Source organism: Pipistrellus hanaki, assembly GCF_964339955.1.
Source record: "Pipistrellus hanaki genome assembly, chromosome: 15".
Classification (NCBI taxonomy): Eukaryota; Metazoa; Chordata; class Mammalia; order Chiroptera; family Vespertilionidae; genus Pipistrellus; species Pipistrellus hanaki.
The window spans coordinates 42,109,322-42,137,148 of NC_140517.1; the positions used below are offsets into that span (position 1 = coordinate 42,109,322).

General features: G+C 50.8%; 1 protein-coding gene across 2 annotated transcripts; it reads right to left on the reverse strand.

Moving 5' to 3' along the window:
- Window positions 1-298: 298 nt before the first annotated feature.
- Window positions 299-26,918, reverse strand: SMG9 (SMG9 nonsense mediated mRNA decay factor). 2 transcript variants are annotated; one of them, XM_084860756.1, is made up of 14 exons: window positions 26,694-26,918; window positions 24,097-24,252; window positions 21,380-21,454; window positions 21,024-21,288; window positions 20,835-20,932; window positions 17,655-17,767; window positions 14,104-14,215; window positions 11,649-11,744; window positions 11,127-11,212; window positions 6,206-6,312; window positions 5,452-5,559; window positions 5,156-5,284; window positions 4,740-4,884; window positions 299-810 (listed from the first exon to the last, which is right to left on the reverse strand). In XM_084860756.1, exons 2-14 carry the CDS (start codon window positions 24,244-24,246, stop codon window positions 732-734), a joined length of 1,563 nt encoding a protein of 520 aa, XP_084716882.1. In that variant the 5' UTR covers window positions 24,247-24,252; window positions 26,694-26,918; the 3' UTR covers window positions 299-731. The 2 variants fall into 2 exon arrangements, with proteins under 2 accessions (XP_084716882.1, XP_084716881.1); XM_084860755.1 differs by having other exon boundaries at window positions 4,740-4,887.
- Between the last annotated feature and the right edge of the window lie 909 nt (window positions 26,919-27,827).

A 27,827-nucleotide genomic window follows, 5' to 3' on the forward strand; every position in this document is an offset into this window, starting at 1 on the left:
ATTTCACCAAAGGCAGACACTACCTTCAAGTGAGAGCAGACGGTACAAGGGCAGTCAGTGACTTTTCCTATTCACAACACAGACTGAGGCCTGAGGGGAACAGAACACCCGTATCGAGGGCTTCCTCTCTAACTGAAACTGGTCTTCCCCTCCCAGCGAGTCTGTGACGGACACTGAATGAGGCAGAGGAAGTTCCTTGAGGCACAGGGGGTGGCCAAGGATGATCTGCCCGCGGGGTTGGGACCCAAACGTGCCTGCTCCAGGGTGGCATGCGGGAGAAAAGAGGAGCAGCACAGCATAAGCTTGCATGACGGTCTTTATTCGCACCACCAGGTCTGCTCCAGTAAAGAGCTCCCAACACTGGGCCCCCCCTTCTCGGAAAGGGCTGGCGTCAGGGAGGCGGGGCCTGTGCTCCGGTCCCTGCAGGGTCAGGGTGGAGCCTATGCTCTTTGGTGACCGTTCACCTCCTCCCACCACCCACCCTGTGGGGGACCAAGGATGGCTGTCCTGTCCCAGGCTGGGGTAGGATCTCAAAGTCGTCCCTGAAGAATGCTCCATGGAGGGTCAGGGCCTGACCTGAACGCCTCACGTCTCCGGGCGAGGAAGGCACGGTTCCTCACCCACCGGTCCCTCTGCCACACTCCACCTGCCGGAGGGCCGAGGACGTATGTGCTCCATGCCACCCACTGGGGCCCAGAGAGGGCTGCTGCATGACACTGCGCCCCTCGGTCTCAGGCCAGCAGACGGCTGTACTCTGCCAGGGCAGAGGACTTTTTCACCCCGTCCCAGATCCGGGCAGCATAGTGGAACCTGTGAGAGGAGCGACAGTCAGAGTTGCCCTGGCTGGGGCCCCACCCCGCCGTGGGCCCATCTATGACTGTGATGTGGGCCTGCTCAACTGGGCGACAGGGAAGATGCCAACCCTGACTCCCTAACTGCCATGGTAAGTGAAGCTGCAGATCCGGGACCTGGACTAAAACCCCAGCCCCCACCTCCGTGTCCAAACCTCCCTCCACTCTACTCAGTGCTGGCTTTGTGGGAGCGGCTTTACCTCTGCCTCCCTCCAGTCTTGTGATGACCAGCTGCCTACCCTCCTACCCCAATTCTCCCTCCCCACTGGGCTGGTTCAGACCAATGGGAGGAGAGCTCCAGCCCGCCTCCTCCTGCCCCTTCCCACAGCCGAAGGCAAACAGATCCAGGGAACCACGGCACAGGCCGCACCAAGCCAAGCTCTTGCTTTTTCTGGTTTGTTTCTCTTAGAAATTGGAGGAGGCAAGCCTGGTGTGGGCTCTGGATATAAAGTCACTTAAACGTGGGGCTGGGGAGGGGTGCAGGCTCTAAAACCAGTGGCAGAGGAGGGAGAACATGGGGGGGAGAGGGGGCGGCAATGAGACCACCTGGTGAAAGCTGGGAAATGCAGTCCGGTGGTTCCTGGCGGCTTCTAGTTTCTTCTCCTGTGAGGCTACTTTCTGCACTGAGGGCCTTAGCATGAAGCTTACTGTCCTACTCTTCACAATCAAACGACACCTAACCACAGGGGTGTGACCTAGCCATGTGACACTTCTCTCTGAGCCTAAATTTCCCACCAGTAAAATCAGGGAGGAAACGTACACTCCAATGGTTAATTAGGATATAAAATCACATGAAACAATCCTATCTATACATTCTACACTAATAAAAGAGTAGGATGCAAACTGACCATATCTTTGTGATGCCCACCAGCCAATCAGGAGTGCTATGCAAATTGACCCAACAAAGATGGCGGGTTTATTTATACATGCAAGCACCGAGTGGCCAGGGATGGGTAGGGCGCTTTGTCATTGCCATGGCAACAACACAGGCATTCTGCACCACCCCAGCCGCTTCAGGCCTCTGGGCATCATGGGAAGGCAGAAAGGTGGCTCTGGCCAGAGTGAAGGTGGTGCTAGCAGCCAGGGGAAGGAAGGCCCATCCTTGCATGAATCTTAGTGCTTTGGGCCTCTAGTCTATAGAATTAAAGGCTAATATGCAAATCGACCAAACAGCAGATGGCTATGACATGTGCTGACCACCAGGGGGCAGATGCTCAATGCAGGAGCTGTCCCTGGTGATCCATGTGCCGCTCAGCCAGAAGCCAGGCTCACAGCTGGCGAGCACAGTGGTGGTGGCGGGAGCCTCTTCCACCTCTGTGGCAGCGCTAAGGATGTCCAACCGATGGCTTAGGCCTGCTCCCCCAGCCTAAGCCACCAGACACCCCCCCTCGGCTCCCAGACTGCGAGAGGGTGCAGACCGGGCTGAGGGGACCCCCCTACTCAAATGCACAAATCTCGTGCACCGAGCCTCTAGTGTGGAATATAAATTTAAAGCAACAAATGAACAAAACAAACCCATAGACACTGACAACAGTATGGGAATGACCAGTAGTAAAGGGGTGTGGAGGAGGATGGAGAAGGTAAAGGGGTCAAAATATCTGGTGACAAGAGACTAGACTTTGGGTGGTGAGCACACAATGCAAGATATAGTTGACCAGAGTTGATCATAAGTGTATCATAGAATTAAACTATGACTGTGATGTGGGCCTGCTCAACTGGGCTACAGGGAAGATGCCAACCCTGACTCCCTAACTGCAATGGATAAAACTTAGATAATGCTATAAAACTTAGATAATGCTATTAACTTATAAAACTTAGATAATGCTATTAACCAATGTTACCCCATTAAGTTTAATTAAATAAAAAAATAAACCTAACCCTAACACTCTTAACCTAACTCTCTAACACTAACTATACAACTAACCTCAACCATTTAGCACTAAACCTAACATTAACCCTAACGGCCTAACCCTAATACTTACTCTAATCCTAAACCCTAAACTTTAAGCCTTAACCCTACACATAACCCCAAACCTAAGTCCTCAATCAAGCATGTCAAACTCGAGGCTCAGGGTTTGCAGCCCACAATGAACATTTTTGCAGTCCAGCCAATATAACAGTATGTAAAAAATGTTTTAATAAAAATTTTGTAACTTAATTTTATAATATCCTGTTATATATAACTAATGACCCGGTGCATGAAATTCGTGCACCGGGGGGGTTGTCCCTCAGGCCAGCATGCACCCTCTCCAATCTGGGACCCCTTGGGTGACATCCATCTTGCATTCCAGGACCGCTGGCTCCTAACTGCTCATCTGCCTGCCTGCCTGATCACCCTTAACCACTCTGCCTGCTGCCTGCTTGCCCCCAACTGCCCTCCCCTCCTGGCCTGATCGCCCCTAACGGCTTCTGTTTTGGCCCTGCCACCATGGCTTTATCTGGAAGGATGTCCGGAAGATCTCTAATTAGCATGTTGCCCTTTTAATAGAATAGATATTGGTATACAGGCCTGGTACACAGGTGGGGGCCGGCTGGTCTGCCCTGAAGGGGGTCTCAGATTAGGGTAGGGCTCCTATTGGGGGGTGGGGCCGGTCTGGGCGAGGGGCTGGGGCCATTTTCAGGCTGGTCACACACCCTTTGGGGTGGGGGCCCTCTGGGGGGGGGCATGGCTGGCCTGAGGGAGGGGCTGATGGCCGTTTGCAGCCTTGCCACGCCCCCAATCTGGGTGAGGGTTCCCACTGAAGGGACGTGGCTGGCCTGGGCGAGGGGCTGAGGGCTGTTTGGGGGTGGTTTGCAGGCCAGCCACACCCCCAGCTTTGTCCAGAAGGTCTCCGGGTCTAATTAGCATATTACTCCTTTATTAGTATAGATTAATTCCGAACTACAACATACGTTAATGACTAATTACTATAATCATGTTGCATTCATTTCCCTACACGCCTTACATGCAGGTGCACCATTTCTCTCACTAATACCAGCAGCAAATATTTTAGCAGCTGAAGGCCACATCAATAGTCTTGAACTGACTTGTTTGGTGTGCAACAGAAAATATTTTGCTTTCGGAGAACAAGAGAAATAGGCTTATTTGTTTTATGATTTTTAATTTGTGCAATTATTCAGTGTCTGGTAAGTTCACTTTCAAGAAAAAATATTAGTTTTTATTAAAATGTTCTATTTATGTTAATGATTACTCATTGATTTCAGCCCTCTGTATTTAGCATGTCTCTATCAAAATAAACCCACGTTTCTATGGAAATTGAAGCTTTTGTTTTTTTGCAGCCCACATAAACTTACACCTTATTTGGCCCGTGTTAGCCTTTGAGTTTGACATGCTTGACCTAAATCCTCAACAATAACCCTACTGCTATCTCTATACCTAACTCTAATCTAACTGCTAAACCTAACCTTAAACTCTGCCCTAAACCCTAACCCTGACCCTAACTTTAATTTTATCCATACAATTTAAAATATATATATATATATATTTTACTGATCTTTTACAGAGAGGAAGAGAGAGGGATAGAGTGTTAGAAACATCAATGAGAGAGAAACATCGATCAGCTGCCTCTTGCACACCCCCTACTGGGGATGTGCCCGCAACCAAGGTACATGCCCTTGACCGGAATTGAACCTGGGACCTTTCAGTCCGCAGACCGACGCTCTATCCACTGAGCCAAACTGGTTTTGTCTATCCATACAATTTTTAAATAAAAATCACCACATGAAACAGCACATTGCCTGGCATGGAAGAGGCCCTTACAAGATGGAAGTAATTACCAATGTTCCAGGAAAGGAAACAATGTGGAGAGAACTCTGAGAACATATTCTGGGCGGGTGGGAGGGAGGAGGTAGGGGTGGGGGCACCCCCTCTCTGCCAAAAGCTCTTACCAGTTCTTCTCGGTGAGAATCGTGTGCGACAGCTGCGGCCGGGCCATGGACATCACTTGGCTCCGGAGTTTGCTCACCAAGGACTGGAAGCTGGGGTGGCCACGGTACCCCGGGAGCAGGGAGAAGAGTGGGCTGGAGCTGGGGCCTGCTAAGTGGAGGTAGGAAGATAAGGGGCTTCCAGAAGCCACCGGGGCTCACCCGAGCCCGGCTCTTCCCATCCGCCCCCCACTCTGAAACGCTCCTGAACAAGGTCCCGGCACCTCAGGGGCAGGTCAGAGTCTCTCCTCACCCCGGGTGGGTTCCTGTCACCCCCAGGCCCGGGCGGACCGTGTCGCCCCTATCAAGGTGGACCCATGTCAACCTCCAGACCAAGGAAGCAGTCTCCCATGGCCCATTGCCTTGAGGGGGAGCCATACCCGCTCTCGGTGGGTTTTCACTCTCCGCTTCGCTGTCCATGAAGGGCATCAGGAACAAGTTGACCTCGGAGTCCAGGAAGTCCGGGGGGAGCCCGGGGAAGATGTTGCACTGTAACATGGACAGAGTACCTGGAGGAGAGAGCTTGTGAGCCTGCTGGCGCCATGCTGCCAGGGGAGGGGCGGGAGGCACTTGTAAGATGGTCAAGCTGGGATCAGACTAGTCTGGGATCTGGGCTGTGAGGCTGCACCAGGAGTCAGGAGGCCAGTGGCCAACTTGGGAGTGAGGGGACCCTCACCCTTGTAACGCAAGTGGGAGTGAGCCATGAGCTGGTCGATCATCAGGTGCATCTGCCGCAGCTTTCTGGGACAGAAGTCCTCCCGGCGAGCTTTGTTCTGTAGGAACACTGTGGGTAAAGGGGAGATGGGGCCTGTGAGGCTTGGCCACGTGCACGCCTCCCTCCCACCCCAAAGATCTACCTTACCCCCAAGACCACTTGTAAATATTTATGTGACATGGAACTGCACGTGAGCACCAGGCCCTGGGTGAAGCCGGGGACCCCGAGGATGAGTCAGCAAAGATGTAAAGACAGAGAGGAGGATGGCCACAGGATTAGAAGTATTTCAGAAAAGCACGAGGGGCTCGGCAAGGCCAGAGAAGTGGGCAAGACCCTGCCTGGGTGCCCTAAAGGAGCTGGGTCTCTGCAGAAAAGCAGGGCACCCACAGAGCAGAGCAGGAACCGAGCAGGCAGAGGAGCGGCAGGTGGGAGCACAGGGCCAGTGGGAGCACAGGGGCGCTCGGATCCCTCCAACACTCCCTCTGAGCCCGTTTGTGTAGATGCCAGACCCAGAAACAGGCAGATGTAGGTCCTGTCCCCCAGCGTCTCCATTCTGACCAAGGAGCCAGACCCAGACTCAGACTCATGCCCTCAGAGGCCAGGGTGGGACCCGCAGAAAAACTAGTGGCTAATTCTTTCTTACTTCCCTCCGCCCAGCTCCCTACTTCCCCTTTCTTCCCTCTACCCATTCCTCTGGCCCCCGAAAGCCTCTCACCCAGGTGGGGGTAGTACTCGGTGCCCTCATCAGAGCCGGAGGAGCTGCTGGACTCGTGGCTGGGGGACGGGGTGGAGGGCTTCACCATCTCTGCTGTCTGGAGGAACCTGGGGGATGTTGCATACACACCAGATTTCTCACACAATTGTAGGGAATTCAGACACAAATCTATGGATTTATATCAATTGTATAAATTTTTTATGAGTTTATGCTATTATATTTAAGAGCAGTTTAAGTTCATAGCAAAACTGAGTGGAAAGTACACACATTTCCCAAAGGCCCCTGCCCCAGTCCCCAGCCTCCTTGCTATCAACCTTCCATGAACCTACACCAACGCCATTATCACCCCAAGGCCACGGTTCACATCGGGGATCCCTCTGGGTGCGGCTTACTCTTAGGGTTTGGACAAACACGCCATGCGGTGATCACAGTACTTTTGCTGCCCTAACCGTGCTCTGTGCTCCGCCTGCTTACCTCTCCTTCCCTCAGCCCCGACCCTGGATCCTTTTACCGTCCCCACAGTTCCGCCTTGTTCAGAACGCCAAAGAGCTGGGAGCACACTGAACGGCACCGCCAGGTCGGCCTCCTTTACTTAGTAATATGCACTAGAAATTCCTCCGTGTCTTTCCACGGCCTGACGGCTCAGTGCTTTTGAGCCCTGAGTAATATCCCCAGGTCAGCACGGACCAGTTTACCGATCCATCACCCAGGGAAGGACATCTTGGTTGCCTCTACAGTTTGACAGTTATGAATAAAACTGCTGCAAACATCTGTGTGCACTAAGTTTTCAGTTTATGCTACTTTTAGGTGTTTCCAAACATGTGAAAGTAAATACCATTAAGCTGTTATGAGGTAAGAAATGATGGGATATGATAAAACGATGGCCGTTTTCCTCACAGACACACACCCAAACACCATGGTCTCCACAATTTAAGGGGTTCACCTACTCTAAGCCCACTGGTAAACTCCGGCTTAAAAACAGGGCTCTCCCACCTGCCAGCACCTGAGCCCACAGTCCCCCAGAAAGTACACGCCAAAGGGCAGTCTGTTTAACGCTGTGTTCACAGCTGGTCCCCGGTGCCAAGAACAATGAATGGCATGCATTAATGCTCCATGTTATCTGTCACGTGAATGAATTCCAATGAACAATGGTGAGGAGCGGAGGTTTCACAATTAGGTAACTTGGACCTGGTCACAAAGCTGGCTCCCCAGCAAACCTCCTCTGACCAGACCCAAATTCCCCCAGCACCCAGGGTTACCAACACAAACACAAAGCCCCATTTAGCCCCAGTCGGTTAGAGTCGTCCTGATATGCCAGGGTTGTGGGTTCTATTCCTGGTCAGGTACAGACAAGAATCAACCAATGAATGCATAAGAAAGTACAAAAACAAATCCATGTTTCTGTCTCTCTCTCTCTAAAATCAATAAGTAAATTAAAAAAAACACACCTTGTATGGTGGGAGTACAAGGATCATACCTCAACATAATAAAAGCTATATATGATAAACGCACAGCCAACATTATACTCAATGGGCAAAAACTAAAACCATTCCCTCTAAGAACAGGAACAAGACAGGGATGCCCACTCTTGCCACTCCTGTTTGACATAGTACTGGAAGTACTAGCCATTGCAATTAGACAAGAGGAGGAAATAAAAGGCATCCAAATTGGAAAAGAAGAAGTAAAGTTATCCTTATTTGCAGATGACATGATATTGTACATAAAAAACCCAAAAGATTCCATTAAGAAACTAACTGACTTAATAAATGAATTTGGCAATGTAGCAGGATACAAAATTAACGCCAAGAAATCCATGGCATTTCTATACACCAACAGTGAAACTACAGAAACAGAGACTAAAAAAGCAATTCCATTTACCATCGCACCAAAAAAATTAAGATACTTAGGAATAAATTTAACTAAGGAAGTAAAGGATCTATATGCAGAAAATTACACGACACTGAAAAAAGAGATAGAGGATGATGTAAGGAGATGGAAGAACATACCATGTTCATGGATTGGTAGAATCAACATCATCAAAATGTCCATACTTCCTAAAGCAATCTATAGGTTCAATACACTCCCCATTAAAATACCAACGGCCTATTTCACTGACCTAGAAAGAACTCTCCAAAAGTTCATTTGGAACAATAAAAGACCCCGAATAGCCACAGCAATCCTGAGAAAGAAGGGTAAAGTAGGAGGGATCTCAATACCGGACTTCAAACTGTATTACAAAGCCACTGTTCTCAAAACAGCCTGGTATTGGCACAAGAACAGACATATAGATCAATGGAATAGAATCGAGAACCCAGATATCAACCCAAATCAATATGCTCAATTAATATTTGACAAAGGAGGCACGAATATACAATGGAGTCAAGACAGTTTCTTCAATAAATGGTATTGGGAAAATTGGGCAGACACATGCAAAAGAATGAAACTAGATCACCAACTTACACCATACACAAAAATAAACTCAAAATGGATACAGGACTTAAACATCAGACGGGAAACCATAAAAATACTAGAAGCATCCACAGGCAGCAAAATCTCAGACGTATGCCAAAAGAACTTCTTCACTGATACTGCCCCTAGGGCAATGGAAGCTAAAGAGAAAATAAACAAATGGGACTACATCAAAATAAAAAGCTTTTTTACAGCAAAAGAAACCATCAACAAAACAACAAGAAAGCCCACGGTGTAGGAGAACATATTTGCAAATAACACCACTGATAAAGGTTTAATCTCCAACATCTACAGACAGCTGATACAACTAAATAAAAGAAAGATGAATGATCCAATTAAGAAATGGGCAATGGACCTAAATAGAATATTTTCAAAAGAAAACAGAAGGAAGGCCAAAAGGCACATGAAAACATGCTCAAAGTCACTAATTATCCAAGAGATGCAAATCAAAACAACAATGCGGTACCATCTCACACCTGTCAGAATGGCCAACAACAACAAATCGACAAACGACAAGTGTTGGCGAGGTTGCGGAGAAAAAGGAACCCTCGTGCACTGCTGGTGGGAATGCAGACTGGTGCAACCACTGTGGAGAACAGTGTGGAGTTTCCTCAAAAAACTGAAAATGGAACTCCCATTTGACCCAGTAATCCCACTCCTAGGAATATATCCCAAGAAACTAGAAACACCAATCAGAAAGGATATATGCACCCCTATGTTCATAGCAGCACAATCTACAATAGCCAGAATTTGGAAACAGCCAAGGTGCCCGTCAGCAGATGATTGGATCCAAAAACTATGGTACATCTACACAATGGAATACTATGCTGCCATAAAAAAGAAGGAATTCTCATCATTTGCAGCAACCTGGATGGAATTGGAGAACATCATGCTGAGTGAAATAAGCCAATCAATGAAAGAAACACCACATGACCCCACTCATTTGTGGATAATAAAGATCATTATAAACTGATGAACCAAAAGATAGATATAGATACAGTAAAGCAACAAGCAGATTGCCAAATTACAGCGGGGAGGGGAGGAGGATCTGGGGGAGATAATATATCAACCAAAGGACTTGTATACATGCATATAAGTACAACCAATGGACATAAAACTCTGGGGAGGGAGGGGATATGTGGGAGGGAGGGAGGGGGGCAAAAAAAAAATCAATAAAATATGTTAAAAAAAATAAATAAAATATGGAAAAAAAAAAACCACAAAAAAAACACACCTTGTAAACATCAGTTCTCACTATGTACCAGGCACTATGCTGAATGCTTTAAATTCTTTTAACTCGATCTGTGTAAATCCTTGCATACGGGGAACTGTGGGGCAAGAAGCCACGTCCAGTGGGAGCTAGGAGTCAAACCCGGGGCTGCCTGGTTCTGGAGACATCTGCTGCCTTTAGCTCAGCGCCCCCCTCCCCAGAGCTCCCTTCCCTCCCGCCTGTGCCTGTGCCCCAGGCCGTTTGCCTCCCCTCAGCTACCTGCCTCGGGGAGGCCAAGAAGAACCTGTGGCCCTAGGTTCTGAGCCAGCTCTGTCTGGGGCATTTCTGGAACTTCCAGCTGCCTGAGCCAGGACTGCTGCCAGATCCCAACTCCCTCCCTTTTCCTGCCTGCAGGATACCAGCGGATGGTACACATGCCTGCAGGAGATGGATAAGACTCTAAGGACCAGCCTAGCCAGCTCCTGCTATTTATTCAACAAATCTGTATTAAATATCTACCCTGTGCCAGGCACTGAGTGAGGCACTGGGGATTCTGTCCTCCTAGTCATCCCTCCATCTTCCTAATCCCCTGGCAACCATGGAGCTTCCATCCTAATGGGGAAACAGAATAAAGAGATCTACACTATCCTGTCAGCGGTGAAAAGTGCAACGAAGGAAACAGCAGGGCAAGGGGGGAGGGGCAGAGAGTGCTAGTGAGGAGGTCAGGGAGGGCCCGAGGCTGACTGGAAGGCCATGAGGGAGGGATTCTTTTTCCTTTTCTTGATTAAGGTATTACATATGTGTCCTTATCCCCCCATTGCCCCCCAACACCCCCCCTGTGTCCATGTCCATTGGTTAGGCTTGTATGCATGCATACAAGTCCTTTGGTTGAGCTCTCCCCCCTTGTCCCACCCTCCCCTACCTCCCTTTGAGTTTGACCGTCTGATCGATGCTTTTCTGTCTCTAAGGTCTGAGGGCAGAATGTTTCTGCTGAGGGGTGAGGATGCAGAGTCTGCGCTCCACGTGGAACAAGGCTGAGGGCGCTGTGGCTTTAATGCAGGGGGAGGGAAAGTGGTGGGAGAGCCCTGAGGTGACAGGAGGGTCAGGTGGGAGTGACCCACTCCAACTCCGCACACACTCTGAGAGGGCCCCGTGGCTGCGGAGTGGAGCTTGGGAGACTGGGCAGGTGGCTGGGACTCTGGGCCGTCTCATGGCCAGTCCCCGCTCCTACCAGCCTCTCACCTGTACAGACTGAGGTCCGTGAACCAGTCCTGGACGACGATCACCACGTGGCAGACGGTGAAGAGGAAGGCGGCAATCTGGAGTGACTGCGGTGGGGGAAGAGACAGCAGAGCTGAACGTCTCCTCTGCCCAGAGAGGGGTCCCTGACCCCAGCCTCAGCTGAGGCGGCAGCAGGGGAAGGGCCTCAGAGCCTTGAGGCACGCACCGTGTGCCCAGACTGTGCTGGCACCTCTCTCAGGGGCCATTCCTAAATCGGACAAAGTTGGAACAATCCCCCCGCCCCCCCCCCCCCCCCCCCCCCCCCCCCCCCGTTTTCAGAGGAAGACACTGAGGCTGGGAGGGGGAGGGGCGGGCATGACTTTGAGAGGCAGCACCGCGTCTGACTCTGAGTTGTCCTCTTCCTACAGCCGGGGCTCTGATGAAGCAGAAACAAGGACAACCCATGCCCAGCCTCTCCCCCACCATTACCGATCTTGCAAGGAAGGGTAGGGCCTCCCCCCTGGGCCTAGCTCGGCCCCTCACCTGCATCTCAACGTAGGTGTGGGGCAGGTTGTACTCTGGAGGCAGCTTGCGGTCATTGTTGATGAGATGGTCCAAGATGGAGGGGCTCAGGATGGGCTGCAGAAGAGAAAAACGGGTCAGGGAAGGGACTGTGGGTCGGATCCTAAGTGTCACGGCTACCTAAGTCTCTCAGGCTAAAGGCAGAAACATCGCCTCACCTCTCTCAGGACAAAATAAGGTCAGAAACACAAGCGGGCAGCTGCTAGTTAGTGCTGGTCAGCTAGAGGCGGAAGGAAAGTTTCGAAGCAGCCTCTTCCCCAGCTCTCTTACAAATCACACTGCTCGCAAGTGCCTCATGCCTGACAGGAGAGAACTCCTGGTGCTAACAAGTGGAACATCCACTTGAATGAGTCAGGCCCCTCTAACACTCTTCTGTTGTTGTTCCAAACACTTTCAAAACTTTGCTAAGATAATTACTTAGGTAGAAAATGATTAGTGTGACCTGGCTGGGTGGCTTAGTTGGTTGGAGCATCATCATCCTGTGTACATAAAAAGATTGCGGGTTTGATTCCTAGTCAAAGTGCGTACAGGAGGCAACCAACCGATGTTTTTCTCACATCGATGCTTCTCTTTTTTTCTCCCTCTCTAAAAAAAAAAAAAAAAAAAAAAATCAATAAAACATATCCCTGGGTAAAGATTACAAAAAAACTTAGTGTGAGGATTTAAAAATTGTACCAGCCCTAGCCAGTTTGGCTCAGTGGATAGAGCGTTGGCCTGCAGACTGAAGGGTCCCAGTTTGATTCCGGTCAGGAGCATGTACCGTGGTTGCGGGAACATCCCAAGGGGGAGGGGTGCAAGGAGGCAGCTGATAGATGTTTCTAGCTTTCTATCTCTCTCCCTTCCTCTCTGCAAAAAAAAAAAAATCAATAAAATATATATATTTTTAAAATTGTACCAGTGAGTGTAAAAGAATCAGCGGTGCACACATGAAACTATTTGTAAAGGACTATTGTATTAAAAAACTTAGAGCTAAATTAGCTGATAATCTCCTGCCTTCTTGCAGTGAGTGGGATTAGGAAATGTGCTTTTCCAACTGCTCACTATCTGAAACTCCAAGCACTGCAGTGTTCTGTCCTGTCTTGTTTGCTAACTTCCGTTCTGCCGCTGACCCAGCTGACATACAGTTCGGTTCACTTCCAGGGCCCATGGTCCCTGCACAGAGCCTGGCACACGGGTCTCGGCCACATTGGCAGGTTTCCCTCTCCATGTCACCAATGCCCAACGTCAGCACCGCCTATGGGACAGGCTCCCAGACTGCTCCAGGCAGGTGGGGCGGGGGAACAGCACACAGGAACCAAACTGATCATCGACCTATGAACCAAATCAGTTTGATTCCCAGTCATAGTATACGCCCGGGCTGCAGGCTTGATCCCCAGTGGGAGGGGTGCAGAAGGCAGCCAACCAAGGATTCTCTTTCATCACTGATGTTTCTCTCTCTCTCTCCCCCTCTTCCTTCCTCTCTGAAATCAATAAAATAAAAAAAATGTTTTTTTTTTTTTTAAAAGAACCAAACTGATAAATTACGTGCTGCGATGAGAGGAGAGCACAGGCCCTAGTGGGCTCTCAGAGGAGGGGAAGGCTTCTGAGAGCAGGTAACATCCCAGTGAAATAATTCAGGGAGAGGGCATTAGCCAAGCAACGTGGAGAGGGCAGGAAGAGTGCTCTAAGGACAAAGGCAGTGAGGGATAGGAGCACTGAGTACCTACTTTACGGCAGGTGCACTTGTGTTAACTCACTGAAATCCCACAAAAACCCTAAAGGTAGGCAATGTTGTTTCCCACTTAAGAAAAGAAAGCCCGCAGGGTCTCTCCAGACCCCAGCACTGCAGTGTTCACAGACCACGGTGAGGCCTGCGATGGGCGTGGCAGGCTGGTGACTGCAGCAGAGAGGGAAGGCTGGAGGGTCTGGAGGAGGCAATCACATAGGCCCCGAAGGCCAGGCTAAGAGCAAGGGACAAGGTAGGGAAAGCTGCCAGTTAAATGCATGACAGGCCTCTATGAAAGGTAGCGATGAGCCTGGATGCTCCGTATGTGGCAGATCCTGTGCCATGCACCGTGCCTGGATGGTTCCACGGGATCCTTGCCACAATCCTGAGGCTGGGATGCTTAGCATCCGTTTACAGATGAAGAAACTGAGGCTGGGAGTGGGGAGAGGGTGTTGGTTACTTATAGTCACCCAGCTGGTAAGACTGAAAGGCAGAATCCGGACAGACTGATTCCAGGGCCACACTTTAAATTGGCATGCTAGAAGAGTTTTTAGGCTACTCTGTACTCATGAAGGGGAGAAGAGGGAGGGCAAAACTGATGAGACATAACTTGTCTTTAAAAACTGCAATCCAAACAGGGCGCTGGCTTAGACTATTGTGGGATGGAGCTGAGGGTGCATGCAGCAGGGTGGGGCAAGTGGAGGTTGGCACCTGAGTGTCCAGGAAGACGATCCGCTCTTGGGTAATGAAGAAGTCGATTCCACTGGTCTGGTTGCCCCCTCGCTCCTTCATTTCAGCGCTCTGGGCCCGGAAAACATACGCCCTGTGGAGGAGCAGGTGGGGAGCACTGGAGTCTGGTTCCGGCCTTGGACCCTCCAGTGAAATGAGCATGTGGACTGTGGCTCCCTGCCTGCCCACAAAGCCTTCCCCCCACTGCCCTGCAGTCTGGGGATGGAGGGGAGCTATATTTTACGCCACGTGACTCCACCCACTCCCATAAGTATATCTGTTAATTCATTTAACAAAGTTAATAGACTGCGGTGAAGAGCAGGGACTAGGCCTGACTGCTTGGATTCAAACCCCAGCTCTGCCTCTTCCTGTCTGTGTGGCCTCAGCAGATTCCTTTTTTCTTGATTTCCTCATCTGTAACATGGGGATAACAGTCTCAAACCTCTTGGTTACTGTGAGCCTAATATATGCAAGGCCCTTAAAAGAAAGTGTCAGATATACACTGATTTGTAATTGCTAGTCATTAATTACCAAGTGTACCTGCTCTCTGCCAGGCACTGGAAGCGAGCACAGATACCTCTCCATCATAGAGAGGTTGTTTGGTGTCTTGGGCCTAGCTCTCCCCCATCAGGCGGGGCTCTCACTTCTGCCTGTGCCGGATGCTGCGGGTATGACATCAGAGCTGGCAGAGCTGGGCCTTGTCCTAAACCACTGAGTTCAATTTGGTCACTGTGACTTAGAGCGATTCTGTCTCTTTTGAGTTATAAAATCACGACACCCTACCCCTCCCTGAGATGCTTAGTATGTCCTCAGACACAGAGCAGGTATCTTCCCGCTTAACCCCGTGCCGCAGACCTCCTATGTGCCAGACACAGGACGTAGTAGTGAACAAGAAAGACAAAGTCTCTGCTTCCGAGGAGCTCCTGGTCTAGCTTAGGATCAGCAGAAGTCAGTAACTGCAGGGGTTAGGAAGAAGTGGGGGTGAGTCTGTCTATGGAGGAAGGAAGGATTGCCCTGAGAGGCAAATGCTGCTGCTGAGGGTGAGAGAGGAAACTAAGCAACTTAATTAACTTAAAGAGGGACGTGGGTGGGGGGATGGAGGACAGAAAACTAGTCCAGGCTGAAGGCATGGTCTGTGTAGGATCAGAGCAGAGTGGGGAGGGCACAGAGGACAACGGGGGTTGGGAGTTGGAAGAGGTACACAGGCCCTGGAGGGGCACAGTGAGGAGCTGGGGCTTTGGCCCATGAACCTGGGGAAGCCCTGAAGAGACTTGGCAGAGGAGTGACAGGACTGGATGTGGGTTTTGGAAGAGTAGATAATGACTGACAAGCCCTGCCCTCTGGAGCCGCCCTGTCTTTAACCTGATGCCCACCTCCCCTTCTTGTTCACCCTGCTCCAGCTGCGGGGCCTCCATGCCACTCTGCACACACGCCAGGCACTCTCCTACCCCAGAGGTTCACACTGCCTCCCTCCGGCTGGAATGCTTTCCCTCCTCCAAGTCTGCTTTTTCTCCAATGCCCTTGGCGGACCCTTCCCTAACCACCCACCTGAAGACTGTAAAGTAGCCCTCACACGGCCTCCCCGAGTCCTTTCCCACTGTGTCATCACCTCCTAGCACGCCCCATAGTGTGTTTATGTAGTTAGGTGACTATCTCCTCCATTACAATATAAGTCCTACAAGGACAAGTATTTTTGCCAGTTCTGTTTACTCTCACCTCCCAGGACCCAGAACAGTGCCTGCCTCACAGTAAGCACTCCATAAATACTTGCTGAATTGAACTAAAGCAGAGAGACCAGTAGGGGACTTCTTGGCATCCTCCAGGGGAGATGTCAGTAGCTTGAACTCGGGAGGTGGGAGTGGAGGAAAAGAGAAGCAGATGAATTCTAAAGGTAATTAGGAGGTAAAACTTATGAGACCTGATGACAGAAGTTGGTACCAAAGTCCTCCTTGTCACAGGCTGACAGGGGTCAAAAAAACAAACTAGTCCAGCGGCCGGCAAACTCACTAGTCAACAGAGCCAAATATCAACAGTACAATGATTGAAATTTCTTTTGAGCCGAAGCCAGTTTGGCTCAGTGGTAGAGCGTCGGTCTGCGGACTGAAAGGTCCCAGGTTCGATTCCGGTCAAGGGCATGTACATTGGTTGCGGGCACATCCCCTGCAGGAGGCAGCTGGTCAATGTTTCTCTCTCATCGATGTTTCTAGCTCTCTATCTCTCTCCCTTCCTCTGTGTAAGAAAATCAATAAAATATATATTTTTTTAAAAATTTCTTTTGAGAGACAAATTTTTTAAACTTAAACTTCTTCTAACACCACTTCTTCAAAACAGACTCGCCCAGGCTGTGGTATTTTGTGGAAGAGCGACACTCAAGGGGCCAAAGAGCCAGCTAGGCCAATAGAATTCTGGCTCAGGAATCTGAGAGTCACAGGACATTGTGCTAGGTGGGGTTGAAAGCTGAGGCTGGGAGACTAAGAGGTGGAGCTATTCCAAAGCGGAGCCGAGTCGAGCTGAAGTCATGAGTGAGAAGAGGGGACGGAGCGACTGGGAGGCAGGGGAACTCAAACTCCGGCTCTAGTGGGTATGTGTTCTCACCGCGATGGTCCTTAACCAGTTCTGGGTCTGCATCAGCCCCACCCCACCCCTATCCCACCCCGGATCCGGTGGAAACTATGGATCCTCTGCCTGGGTGAAACCCCTGACCGCAGATGTGTAAAATTCTGCGTTTGTCGTTAGGGGTTCCCCATGGATCCCTGATGCCCATCTGGGGAGTGCAGTGTGATATCACCTGCTTTATTAAAGAAACAAAACTACTGTTTTGAGATAATCCAAGTGGCTACCTCCCGTTCTCTTCCCCCATTTTGAGTCTTCCTACTCTTAACCCCTGCCTTTCTCCCTTTCCTTCTCTGCCCTCAGTTTTGGATCCTAGATCTTAAGCTCTTCCTCCACCAAGTCCTCTCCTGAGACTTCATCCTTTATCTTCACACCTCATCCTTACTCAAGAATGCAGGACTGAGGCTGGTCCAGAACCCATGCCTTCCATCCACATCTCACATCCTACTTCGCAGGCCGAATCAGCCACATCCGTGAGCATTTGCTCTGTGCCAGGCTCTCGTTAGTGTTGGCCTTCCTGATTTTACTTCAAAAACCCACTTTACAGATGAGGAAGTGAGATGCGGGAGGTGACCTGTCCAAGGTCCATCAGTTAGTGAGCAGCAGGGCTGGGACTGAGGTGGGTCTCAACCAAAAACAAATGAGTACACCACCCCAGCTCCTGGCTGTGCTCTGTACATTTTCCAGGGGAAGTAGAAGGGGAGGGAGGACCAGGATTGGTTACCTTGGAACTACACAAAAATTTAGACAGCCTGATAAGTCCTCATCTGATGAAGGCATTGAGGCTAAGAGAGGGAAAGCAACTCCTCAAAGATCTTTGGTGACAGCACTAGGAACACCCAGGCCTGCCCTCCCCTGTCTCAGGTGGGTGCCCACTTCTCTCCTGGCCCTCCCCACACTCCTACCTGATGTCCCCTCACCTCTGGTCCTCCTCAGGAGTGTTGGCTGACAACAATGACATGACCATGGACTTGCCTGTCCCCTGAAGGCCCAGGACACCAACCACCAGCACATCAGTCTGATCCAGCAGGTACTGTGGGAAGATGCAGGAATACAGCCCTTACGCATCTGTCAGCTGCTACAGTGGGAATGAGATGAAGGGGCTCCAGACCTCCATGGCTTGCCCACCTGTCTTATCAGGTATGAAGAAAAAAATTCTTGCCCTCAATATGTGTATGTGTGTGTGGTGGAACACATAGAATATTTGGGGCACAAAGAACAGCATATGTGAGAATTCCAGAGTAGAAAAGAGCCCGGCTGGTCACGAAGCTAACAGGAACTCAGTGGGAAAAAGGGGAGCGTGGCCTCTGGGAAGAGAAGGGGAAGCACAGGAACGAAGGACAGGTTCAAGGTAACTGGGGCTATCAGAGCTGACTCCTGGGAGGCTCTCTGCTCAGTCAGGCTGGGACAGCATGGGAAGGAAGAGTGAGAGAGGGAGCAGTGTGCAGAAACGGGAGGTCAGTACGTCCTGGCTCTTTCTATGGGATTTGTGAGACCTTCACCTCTGGGCCAACTCTGCTGACTTTCACCACCAGGGGGCATAAGAGACATTACTCAAGGAAAAGGAATAGAGCAGGTCCTTGAGAAGCATAATTTTTTTTATAAGGTTAATGAGAAAGAGAAAAAAAAAATCAGTTCCCAGCAAGGGTCACTAACTGTGTGGAGTTTGTATGTTTTCTGCATGTCTGCATGGGTTTTCTGTTGGGAATCCGGTTTCCTCCCACCTCCCAGGGATGTGCAGTTTAGGTGAACTGGTGTGTCTAAATTGTCTCAGTCTGAGCCAGTGTGAGTGTGTGAGTGTGAGTGTGTGTGTGTGTGTGTGTGTGAGAGAGAGAGAGAGAGAGAGAGAGAGAGAGAGAGAGAGTGTGTGTGTGTGTGTGGGTGTACTGGCCCCTCGATGGCAGAACTACTGTCCTGGGTGGGTTCTCACCTTGAGCCTGAGCTGTAGGAATAGGCTCACCTGTGACCTTGAACCAAATGGAATAAGGGGGTTGGAAAATAAACACCTAACTTGTTTTTATTCATCTTTTGGATTTCTTAAAATTAATAAAAGCATTTATTTCAATGTTTAATGTTAGAAGTGTTTCGGGTCTTTATTTAGAAATTTGGTGATGTTTCTGTGACCAGAAATAAGCCATAAGACCTTAACTCTTGTTCATATCAATTAGCCTAGGCCCTAGGGCAGTGTTTCCCAAACTTCTCTCCTGATGAGAATCACCTGTGCCCTGGTTCAGTATACAATCTAAGCTTAGAGCACTATCAGGGGTCCTCAAACTTTTTAAAGTGGGGGCCAGATCACGGTCCCTCAGAGAGCTGGAGGGCCGGACTATATGAACTACTAATTCCTACTGTAACACCTCGGCTGCGCTCACTGCCCAAAAAACCTGGCGGGCCAGATCAGACTCCTCTGCGGGCCGCATGTGGCCCGCGGGCCGTAGTTTGAAGACCCCTGATAAGTGTACAATTTTACCTATATGTTCCCAAAAATTCTAGTTTAGCACTTCTTAGTTGGGATTCAGGAATCTGTATTTTAGCAACTCCACCGGGTGATTCTCATCATGAGAGAAGTTTGGGAAACACTGCCTTAGGGTAAAATCGGTTTCATTATACATCATTATGCTTAAAAGTCGCAGTTTCCAAGACCTTATCAAGGATGGTAAATGAGGATTCACTCTGTCCTCAACTGTGACTGCCTCTCCTTAGAATCACCTGGAGAGCTTTTTTTTTTTTTAAAGGCAGCTAATCCTGGGCCTAACTCTGAACACATGAAAGCAGCACATCTAGGGCTAGCCCTGCCACTGACCACATGTGGCTATTTAAATTAAAATTAAACAAACTTAGCCAAAACTGGTTTGGCTCAGTGGATAGAGCGTCAGCCTATGGACTGAAGGGTCCCAGGTTCGATTCCGGTCAAGGGCATGTCCCTTGGTTTCGGGCACATCCCCAGTGGGGGGTGTGCAGGAGGCAGCTGATCGATGATTCTCTCTCATCGATGTTTCTGACTCTCTATCCCTCTCTCTTCCTCTCTGTAAAAAAATCAATATATATTTTTAAAAAATTAAACAAAATTAAAAGTCCAATTCCTCAGCTGTACTAGCCACTTATTGGGACATGTGGATCAGTGCTCAATAGTCACATACAAGGATAATGGCTACCACACTAGATACCACAAATACAGAGCATCTTTACAGTGCTAAAGTAGGGCCTGGACACTGGCTCCTTTTTATTTTTTTAGAGTGGACAAGAGGAAGAGAGATAGAGAGAAACACATTGATTGGTTGCCTCCACATGACCCCAATCAGGGTCGGGGATTGAGCCTGCAATTAAGGTAGGTATGTGCCCTTGAATGAAATTGAACCCAGGACCCTTTAGTCTGCAGGCCGACACGCTGTCCTCTGAGCCAAATCGGATAGGACTGCCTCCTTAAAAAACAAAACAAAACAAAACACACTCCCCAGGTGATATCAATGTGAGAGAGGACACACAGATGCAGCAGAGCCAGGTAACAGGTGGGCCTGGCATGTTGTCCCAATAAGTCCAAGCTGTTGGGGAAGGAGGAGGCACACCAGGTGAATTGACTAGGAGCCTGATCTGACAAGTCTGGCGATGGGGGGAGAGCAGCAAAAGAGGCGAAGTGAAGACTTGGAGACTAGAGGTAAGTATGTCAGCCCAGGAAAGGGAAATCTGAACCAGAGCAGGGCACTGGGATGGAGGGGGAACCTCTGGGGAGTGATATTCAAACCAGTTAACACTGGTACAAGTGCTTCCACCAATTAGGAGGGAGACTGAAGCAGGGTCCAGGAGGCCACCCTGCTGTGGGAGGGTGGAGTAGACCCCCAGGCATCTAGGTGGCAGTGGGAGCACCTCTTAGCCAACCAGCATGAAAGGTCAGTACTTTACCAACCAGTACAGCTGAGCTAGTGAAGCTACTGAAATTCAGCCCTGGCCGGTGAGAGCTTCCGGATCCGTTTCCTCTCATTGCTGCAACTGCCCGATAGCTTGTCTGGTGTAGCCCACCAAGAGGCCGGAGGTATGGGGTGGTGGGGGTGAGGCTGTGGGACTGGGGAAGCTCAAGCACGGAGAGACCCATCCCCCCGTACCTCAATGGCACTGTCGCACCAGTTCATCTGGTCATCCACCAACTTGATGCTGTGCTTCATGCGCTCGGGAGGCAGCAGTTTGGCCTGGCCCACGACAGCTGGAAACAAACAGAGCAGGAGACAGAGGAGGCAGTGAGGGTCTGTGCGGGGTTCCAGCTCCCAACCAGATTCTCGTCAGTCCCAACTCACGGTCCATAACAGCTGGAGCGGCAGTGCCCATGCCCCGGTTCTGGATCTGGTACACAGGCTGCGTGGGCCTCTGCCCCTCCTTCTCCCCCTTAGGTAGCACGGGGGCTGCAGGGGGCGGTGGGGTGGTGCCCTCGGGGGCTGAGGCATTAGTTGCAGCTGCAGGCCCTTTGCCCTCCTCCCGTGGTTTCATCAGGACGATGGGCTTCTCAAGAGGGGCTGGGGCAGGTGGGGCAGCAGGGGCCGCTGGAGGTGGTGGCTGCTTTGACTGTGAGTGAGGAGGTTCCAATCAGGGGGAGAGATCCTTGACCCATTACTCCCAACCTCCCCCCTCCCCCCCAAGATTCTTCCCTGCTCACCCGCTCTGCCGGAGGTTTGGAGAGGATGATGGGGGTTTTCTGCATGATGGAGGCACCTGTCTCTTCGCTGCCATCCTGTGATGAGGGAGGGCAGTTACTCCACTGGTTCTCCTAGACACCACTCTGAAAGCCTTTATGTGCCAGGTACTATTCTTCTTGCTTTCATACATTAACTCCCTCAGTCCTACCAACAATCCTGTGAGATACATACTATCATTTTTTAAAAGTATTTTCAGAGAGGAAGAGAGAGGAAGAGACAGAAACATGAATGATGAGAGAATCATTTATTGGCTGCCTCCTGCACACCCCACACTGGGGATCAATCCTGCAACCCAGGCATGTACTCTGGCCAGGAATCGAACCGTGACCTTCTGGTTCATAGGCTGACGCTCAACCACGCTGGTCTGGCAGATACATACTATTATTATGTACAAATAAGCAATTGAGGCAGATAGGTTAACTGGCTAGTCAACACAGCCTTATAAGCAATGGAGGCAAAACTGAACCCTGGCAGCCTGACTCCAGAACGCAACAGCTCTGTGCAGCTCTCTCTGCTAGATAAGCCCAGGGGGAAGGAGCAAGGATGCTGGAGCTAGACAGATCTTGGTTCAGACCTAGCCCTGCCACTTGTGAGTTGTATGAATATGGATGAGGAATATCCTCACTTAGGCCTGTTTCCTCCTGGTGAGACCATTATGAGTCTGAAAGAAGACAGAATTCATCATCTGCCCATGTGGCACATCTGACACATGGCAGGTGCTCACCATCTGAGAGCTGCTGGTAGCACCTGCTATTCTGACCCTCTTCTCCTCAGCCCTGCTCTTGTGCTGGCTGAGCCCATGGACTGATTCCCACACCCTGCCCACTCTGTGCCTCTTCTGACTCCCCCCATCTGCCTGAGGAAAGGGAGATGTGAGTTTGAGTCTTAGTCTTTCTCTGGTTTCTTGATTAAACTTGGGAGAACCTTGACCTCTCCCTGGGTCTGTTTCTCCTCCCACATAGTGAAGATCATTTAAGCTCCCTCACAGCTCTCTCCACTGGCCTCTGGTGAAGAAAAGAACAGAAGGGTGACATGCAAGAGCTCTGGAAAGGACAGTGGCAGAGAATTGTTGGAGGAAAGGCTGTGGGCTTCCAGGTGGCCAGGGTGACAGGTGAGGAGGTGCCGGAAGGAGTGGATGATACTGGGACTGAGGCAGTGAGGGTGGAGAAGATGATGGATAGGATATAAATCCAGGAGGCACAATGTGCAGCACTGGTGCCTGACTGATGTAGGATTGGGAGGCAGTGTCCAGGATGTGGCCCAACGGGTTGTCATTGATACTAGGAGGAGAAATGGCAGAAGGAAGATGCTGAGGTCAGCAGGGGACATGAAGGTTGTGAGGAGTCCATTGGCCAATTAGGAAGCTGTCAGGGCTCCGTCGTCAAGACAAGAGACAAAGCAAAGATTTGGGAGTTTTGTTCAGGGTCTGAAGGTGTAGGAAGATGGCAACATTCCCCAGAAGATGTGTGTGGAAGAAAGACTGTGTTAGACTCAAGGGAAGAAACAAGCAAGACACTAGCTCCCTGTGAATAAGTTATTCTTTTTAAAAAATATTTTTTATTGATTTCAGAGAGGAAGGGAGTGGGAGAGAAACACCAATGATGAGCTAGAATCATTGATTGGCTGCCTCCTACATGTCCCCAACTGGGGATCGAGCCTGCAACCCAGGCATGTGCCCTTGACCAGAATTGAATCTGGACCCTTCAGTCGGCAGGCCGATGCTCTATCCACTGAGCCAAACCAGCTAGGGTTAGATAATTTATTCATCTTTGCAGTCTTAAGACTCAGAAACTGGTCCCAATTGTTACCTTCTTCCACCCCACCAAACAGCTTTCAGAGGTGGGCAGGCCACTAGAGGAAAAACCCAGGGGTAGATCCTGGCAATAAGTCATCTAAGCACCAGAGAAGAGCAAGGAAGGGCCTGGGCCACACCAAGGCCCTGATTCCCAGTCCAGGACACTCTGCAGCAGTTAGGTGGTGCTCTGCTTAAGGCTCAGCTGGATCTGGGTTCGAGTCCTGGCCCTAGAGCTTACTGGCCATGACTTAGGGCAAGTCCCTTACCCTCTGAAGCTCAACTTCCTCCTTAGTGAAAATCACATTTATGGGTAGCTGTAGAGTTCAGGAATACCCGAAGGATGGAAAGCACTTTGCACAGTGTCAATACACTACATGCTGCTCAATAAATAGAAACAGTTATTGTTAGTCTCCAACTCTCCAATGCCCATTTCATCCCTTGAATACAAAACCATTTCCATGGCTTCCCATGGCCTACCAGTTACCTCCCTGACCTCATCCGGTCCCAGTTACCTCCCTGACCTCATCCTCCTATCATTTTCCCTCCTTCATCCTCTGCACCACACTGGCCTCCTGGCTTGAACACACAGATACAGGCCTCAGGGTCTTTGCTGTTCTATCTAGAATGCTCTTCACTCAGGTTTTTATCAGTGCTTGTTCCTTCACCCCAATCAGGCCTCTGCTCTTCAGAGAAGCCTTCTCTGACCACCCCATCTAAGACAGCTCCCTTTTTCACCCTCTACCTTCTTACTCGCTGAGGGCAGTCGGTTTTGTTCACAATATCCCCAGCATCCAGATTAGTGCCTGGCACGTGGCAGGTGCTCAGTAAACATCTGTGGAATGAGTGGATACAGAAATGCTGTGCTTGGGACTGGAAACTCACCCGTCTCTCTCTTTCCCATGGTGCAATGTAATCCCTCTCCCGACCACCAGGCCCAGAGAGGTTCTGGGGGCCGCCGGCGCCAGGCTCCTTCCACCGCCGCCGCCTCTCTAGACCATAGGGCCCAGGCTGGCTGTGACCAGACTCAGACATGGTCGCCTACGGAGAGAAAGAGGTTGAGTCCAAGGTGAACCACTCCATTTGGTTCACCCTGGACCATAAGAAAACATTTCAGGAGAGCTCTGTAGCTGCGGCAGTGACTGCCAACTGGCTCCCAATATCACTTTTTCCAAAAAAATAAAACCCTCAGTTCTGAGCTGGGTATCAGCACACTCTGCAGTTAGGATGTCGCGTGATGGCAGCTCAGAAACTTTCCTTCATAGACGCTCGCCCATGCCTTTTGCGCCTTCCCCGTCCTGGCTGGAAGGAATGTGGATGTGGAGGCGGGGCTCAAGCCGCCATCTTGGACTGTGAGGCAACTTAATGGAAGGAAGGCCGGTAGAACAAGATAGAAGGTTCAGGGGTTTGAATTGCCTACCTCAACATTCATAAGAAAACAAACACACTTCTACTTGTAACCAAAACTACTCCCAACTATTAATTGCTTTGTCCCAACATATATATAATTCATAGAGGCAGGGTCCCATAAAAATGGGACGTTCTCTTTCTCAAAATGCTGTAAGGCATTTCCTTACAAATCAGCAGCATGATTCTCAGTGAGACAACTCCTCTTTTGATGAACACTTACTGGCATTTGGGGACGGGACTCCAACATTCAAGGGCCTGTTTTCATCTGGTGTCCCTCAACATTCCAGTGTTGGTTACCTTCCTTTCCTGGTGGCTCACCATCCATTACACTCCGAGGTCTCACCAGTGTTCATGCTATAAAATGTATGTCATCTGTGTGACCCTCTCCCTACCACTTACGTGACTGTCTACAGGCACCGAGGCACTTTCCCGGGTGTTTACGCACCATTCCAGGGAAGTCTGAGCGCTTGTCTGTCTGGTTACAGGGCTATAAGGCCAACTGTACTGCTCATGGGTCAAGTTGGCAAACCACAACCTAAGGACCAAATCAGCTCCGCCTTCTGTTTTGGTAAATAAAGTTTTATTGGAACACAGCCATCAGTTTACAAATTGTCTATGGCTGCCTTCTTGATTCAATGCCAGAGCCAGGATGGCATGCAAGTCTAAAAGAATTCCTCCCAGCCCTTTGCAGAAAAAGCCTGACTCTTGCTTAGGGAGCTCTCAAGTGCCTGTGAAATCAGTAAATCCCCTCCAATCCTGTCCCAGTACAAGGTGACATAACAGGTCCTCATGAGCGACTTTTTCTAGAACGGAAAGTGTCTGTTGACAGGATGCAGGAGTACTTTTGCTCGCCAGGTAGGGACTTGCCTAGCTGCTCTCACTGTTCTGTGACCCCTTCCCCAGCCACAAATGCGACTGAAGACTGGAGGCCACGGCATCACTAATGTTGATGGAAATGATTCATTCAGACTTAAATGACTGTTTACAATCTCAGTACGAGATTCCCTGCAGAACTTGGGACTCCCGGCTTCCTCCCTGGCAATTAAGCGTCTGTGGACTCATTCTTCTGACGACGACTGCAGTGCCTAAGTGTCTGTTTTCAGCCTCAGTGGGGATTCTGTCCCCAACAGTGTTTGCGTACCTACAGGCCCCCTTCCCATGCAAAGAAGTGCCCATTTGCGTGTTATTCCAGAAACTTCCACAGTATTTGGGTCTATTTAACAGCCCCAGGTGGACAGTTACCCAGAATAAGGGTCCACCAACATGCAATTTGGAGGCCTTCACTGTTGTTTCCAAGCTCCTTTGGGGATTTCCCCCAAAACGTATAAAGCCCATCTATTTCTAAGTGTCTATTGACAGGATTCCATGGTGACCTCCCAGAAATGGGAGTCTAATTACACATTTCTTTGGAGGGGGAAGGGGTCTCCTCAGTACGTATACATCTCTGCACACACACACCCCTTTTGGGGATCTCCCAGAATCCAAATTATTTGGGGGGAGACTCCCAGTTCCTAACTCCTAATTTATGCCCACCCTAAGCATCCTAAGGAAGCACTCGAGTCTGCACGCTTCTTCTGAGGACTCTCTGGCACACAAACATCTTTGCAGTCCCTGACCGGGGGCCGCCCCTACAAAGGATGGGTCCTTTATTCAGGAGACTTCCCCCGTGCAGGCATGAGGGACCCTGTGACACTGACACCGCATCTGAAGGGACCTGGAGTGGCTCCCTGGCCCTCGGGGGGGGGGGGTCTGCTTGCAGGCGCACCTCCACGGCTTCAGTTCCTCTCGACACGTTACCGTTTGGGCCTCCGCGCGCTTTATAACCAGCTGGCGGGCCCTCCGTCCCAGCGCCTCCCAGAACCGAAGTTCCTAGTTCCAGGTTAACGTCCACTCCCCTCCCCACCCCCGCCCGCCAAGCCGGCGACGTTCAGCGCGCAGCTCCTGGCTCAGAACCCGATCCCGCAAAACCCGCGGACGTCCGCCCCAGCGACGGTTTAACGGTCAGGAAGGGGGCGGGCCCTGGGGCGCCCCCGCCGGTGCGCCGGCCTCGCGCGGGCACGCGGGCCCCTTACCTAAGGCGGCTGCTGATTGGTCCGTGGGACGCGGCGCGCCCTCTCCGTGGCGGGGGTGGGGAGGGGAGGTCCCAGCAGCGGCCGGCCGCCCGTCAATGGCGGCCGAGGGGCCAGGAGCGTGGGTGAGACAGAAAAGCAGGTGCTGGTCACTCCGGAGCCGGCGTGAGCATCCCGGAAGCGGCACCTGAGGAAGACCGGCCCGAAGGAGGAAGAGGAGGCGGGGTTATCGCGGGGCCAATCAGAACGCAGGTCCCGCGAGCGCGCGCCCGACGGAGCATGCGCTGTTGGAGGTGGTTGGCCTCGGCGCGCCTGCGGGTTCCGGAGGGCGGGCGAGCGGCGCGGCGGCTCCGCCTCAGTGCGCGTGCGCGTGCGCGTGCGCGTGCGCGTCGGGGGTGGGGTGGGGGCCGGAGTGGGTGTGCGGAAAAGAGGGAGAGAGGGCGGCCCCGGAGATTGAGGTTCGAGTCCCGCCTCCCCAGTGGTTTTGGCGGGATGCGGTGGGGTGGGGCGGCCGGGAGGAATTTCAGTGTCCTGGACCAAGTATGTGCTGAGACAGTAATGAGTCCGGTCTGGCGTGGCGCCGCATGAGTTGCTTCCATTATGTGCAGGGAGTCAGCTAGAGGTTCAAGGCACTTAGGAGAGGGTGCAGGGCCGGTTGGACCTTGAAGCAAGGATGTAACCCCCTCCCCGGCCCCCCCAATAAAGGTCCAGACTGGCTTAGACTTGGAGTTCCCCCGAGATGTCAACTGGGATGGGCAGGTCGGAACCCTAAGTGGATCCAGAGAGACGTGGAGTGGGGGGACAGGACCGCTTATTAAATCCCACAAGGGCCTCGGACATAAGAGGGGTCCAATCAGGGGTGGAAAATGCAAAAGCCTGCAGAGGCAGAGAGCCCTGTGCGCGCCCAGAGTGCAGCCCGTGGAGAGCGCATGCGCAGTCCAAGTTGGCTAGGGTGGTTGGTTCCCCAAGGGAATGAAAAATTGTTCAAGAGAAGAAAATGGTGTATTCATATGTAACGTGTATGATAGGTGAGTGGGGGAAATATCATTTTTCATTTGAAATTTTATTTAAAATTTTTTTTAAATTACACCTGAATAGAGAACGCATACATTCTGGCAAAATTCAAGCAGCCAGTAA

Bases quoted from the DNA above. Each gene is read 5' to 3' on its own strand.
- SMG9 (XM_084860755.1), bottom strand. From the start codon at position 24,246: ATGTCTGAGTCTGGTCACAGCCAGCCTGGGCCCTATGGTCTAGAGAGG. The intron at 6,313-11,126 runs GTGAGAGGCTGG...AACATCCCCCAG, and splicing joins ACGGACCTCAGTCTGTACAG to GTTCCTCCAGACAGCAGAGA. The intron at 5,285-5,451 runs GTGAGGGTCCCC...TCTCTCCTCCAG, and splicing joins CTCCCACTTGCGTTACAAGG to GTACTCTGTCCATGTTACAG.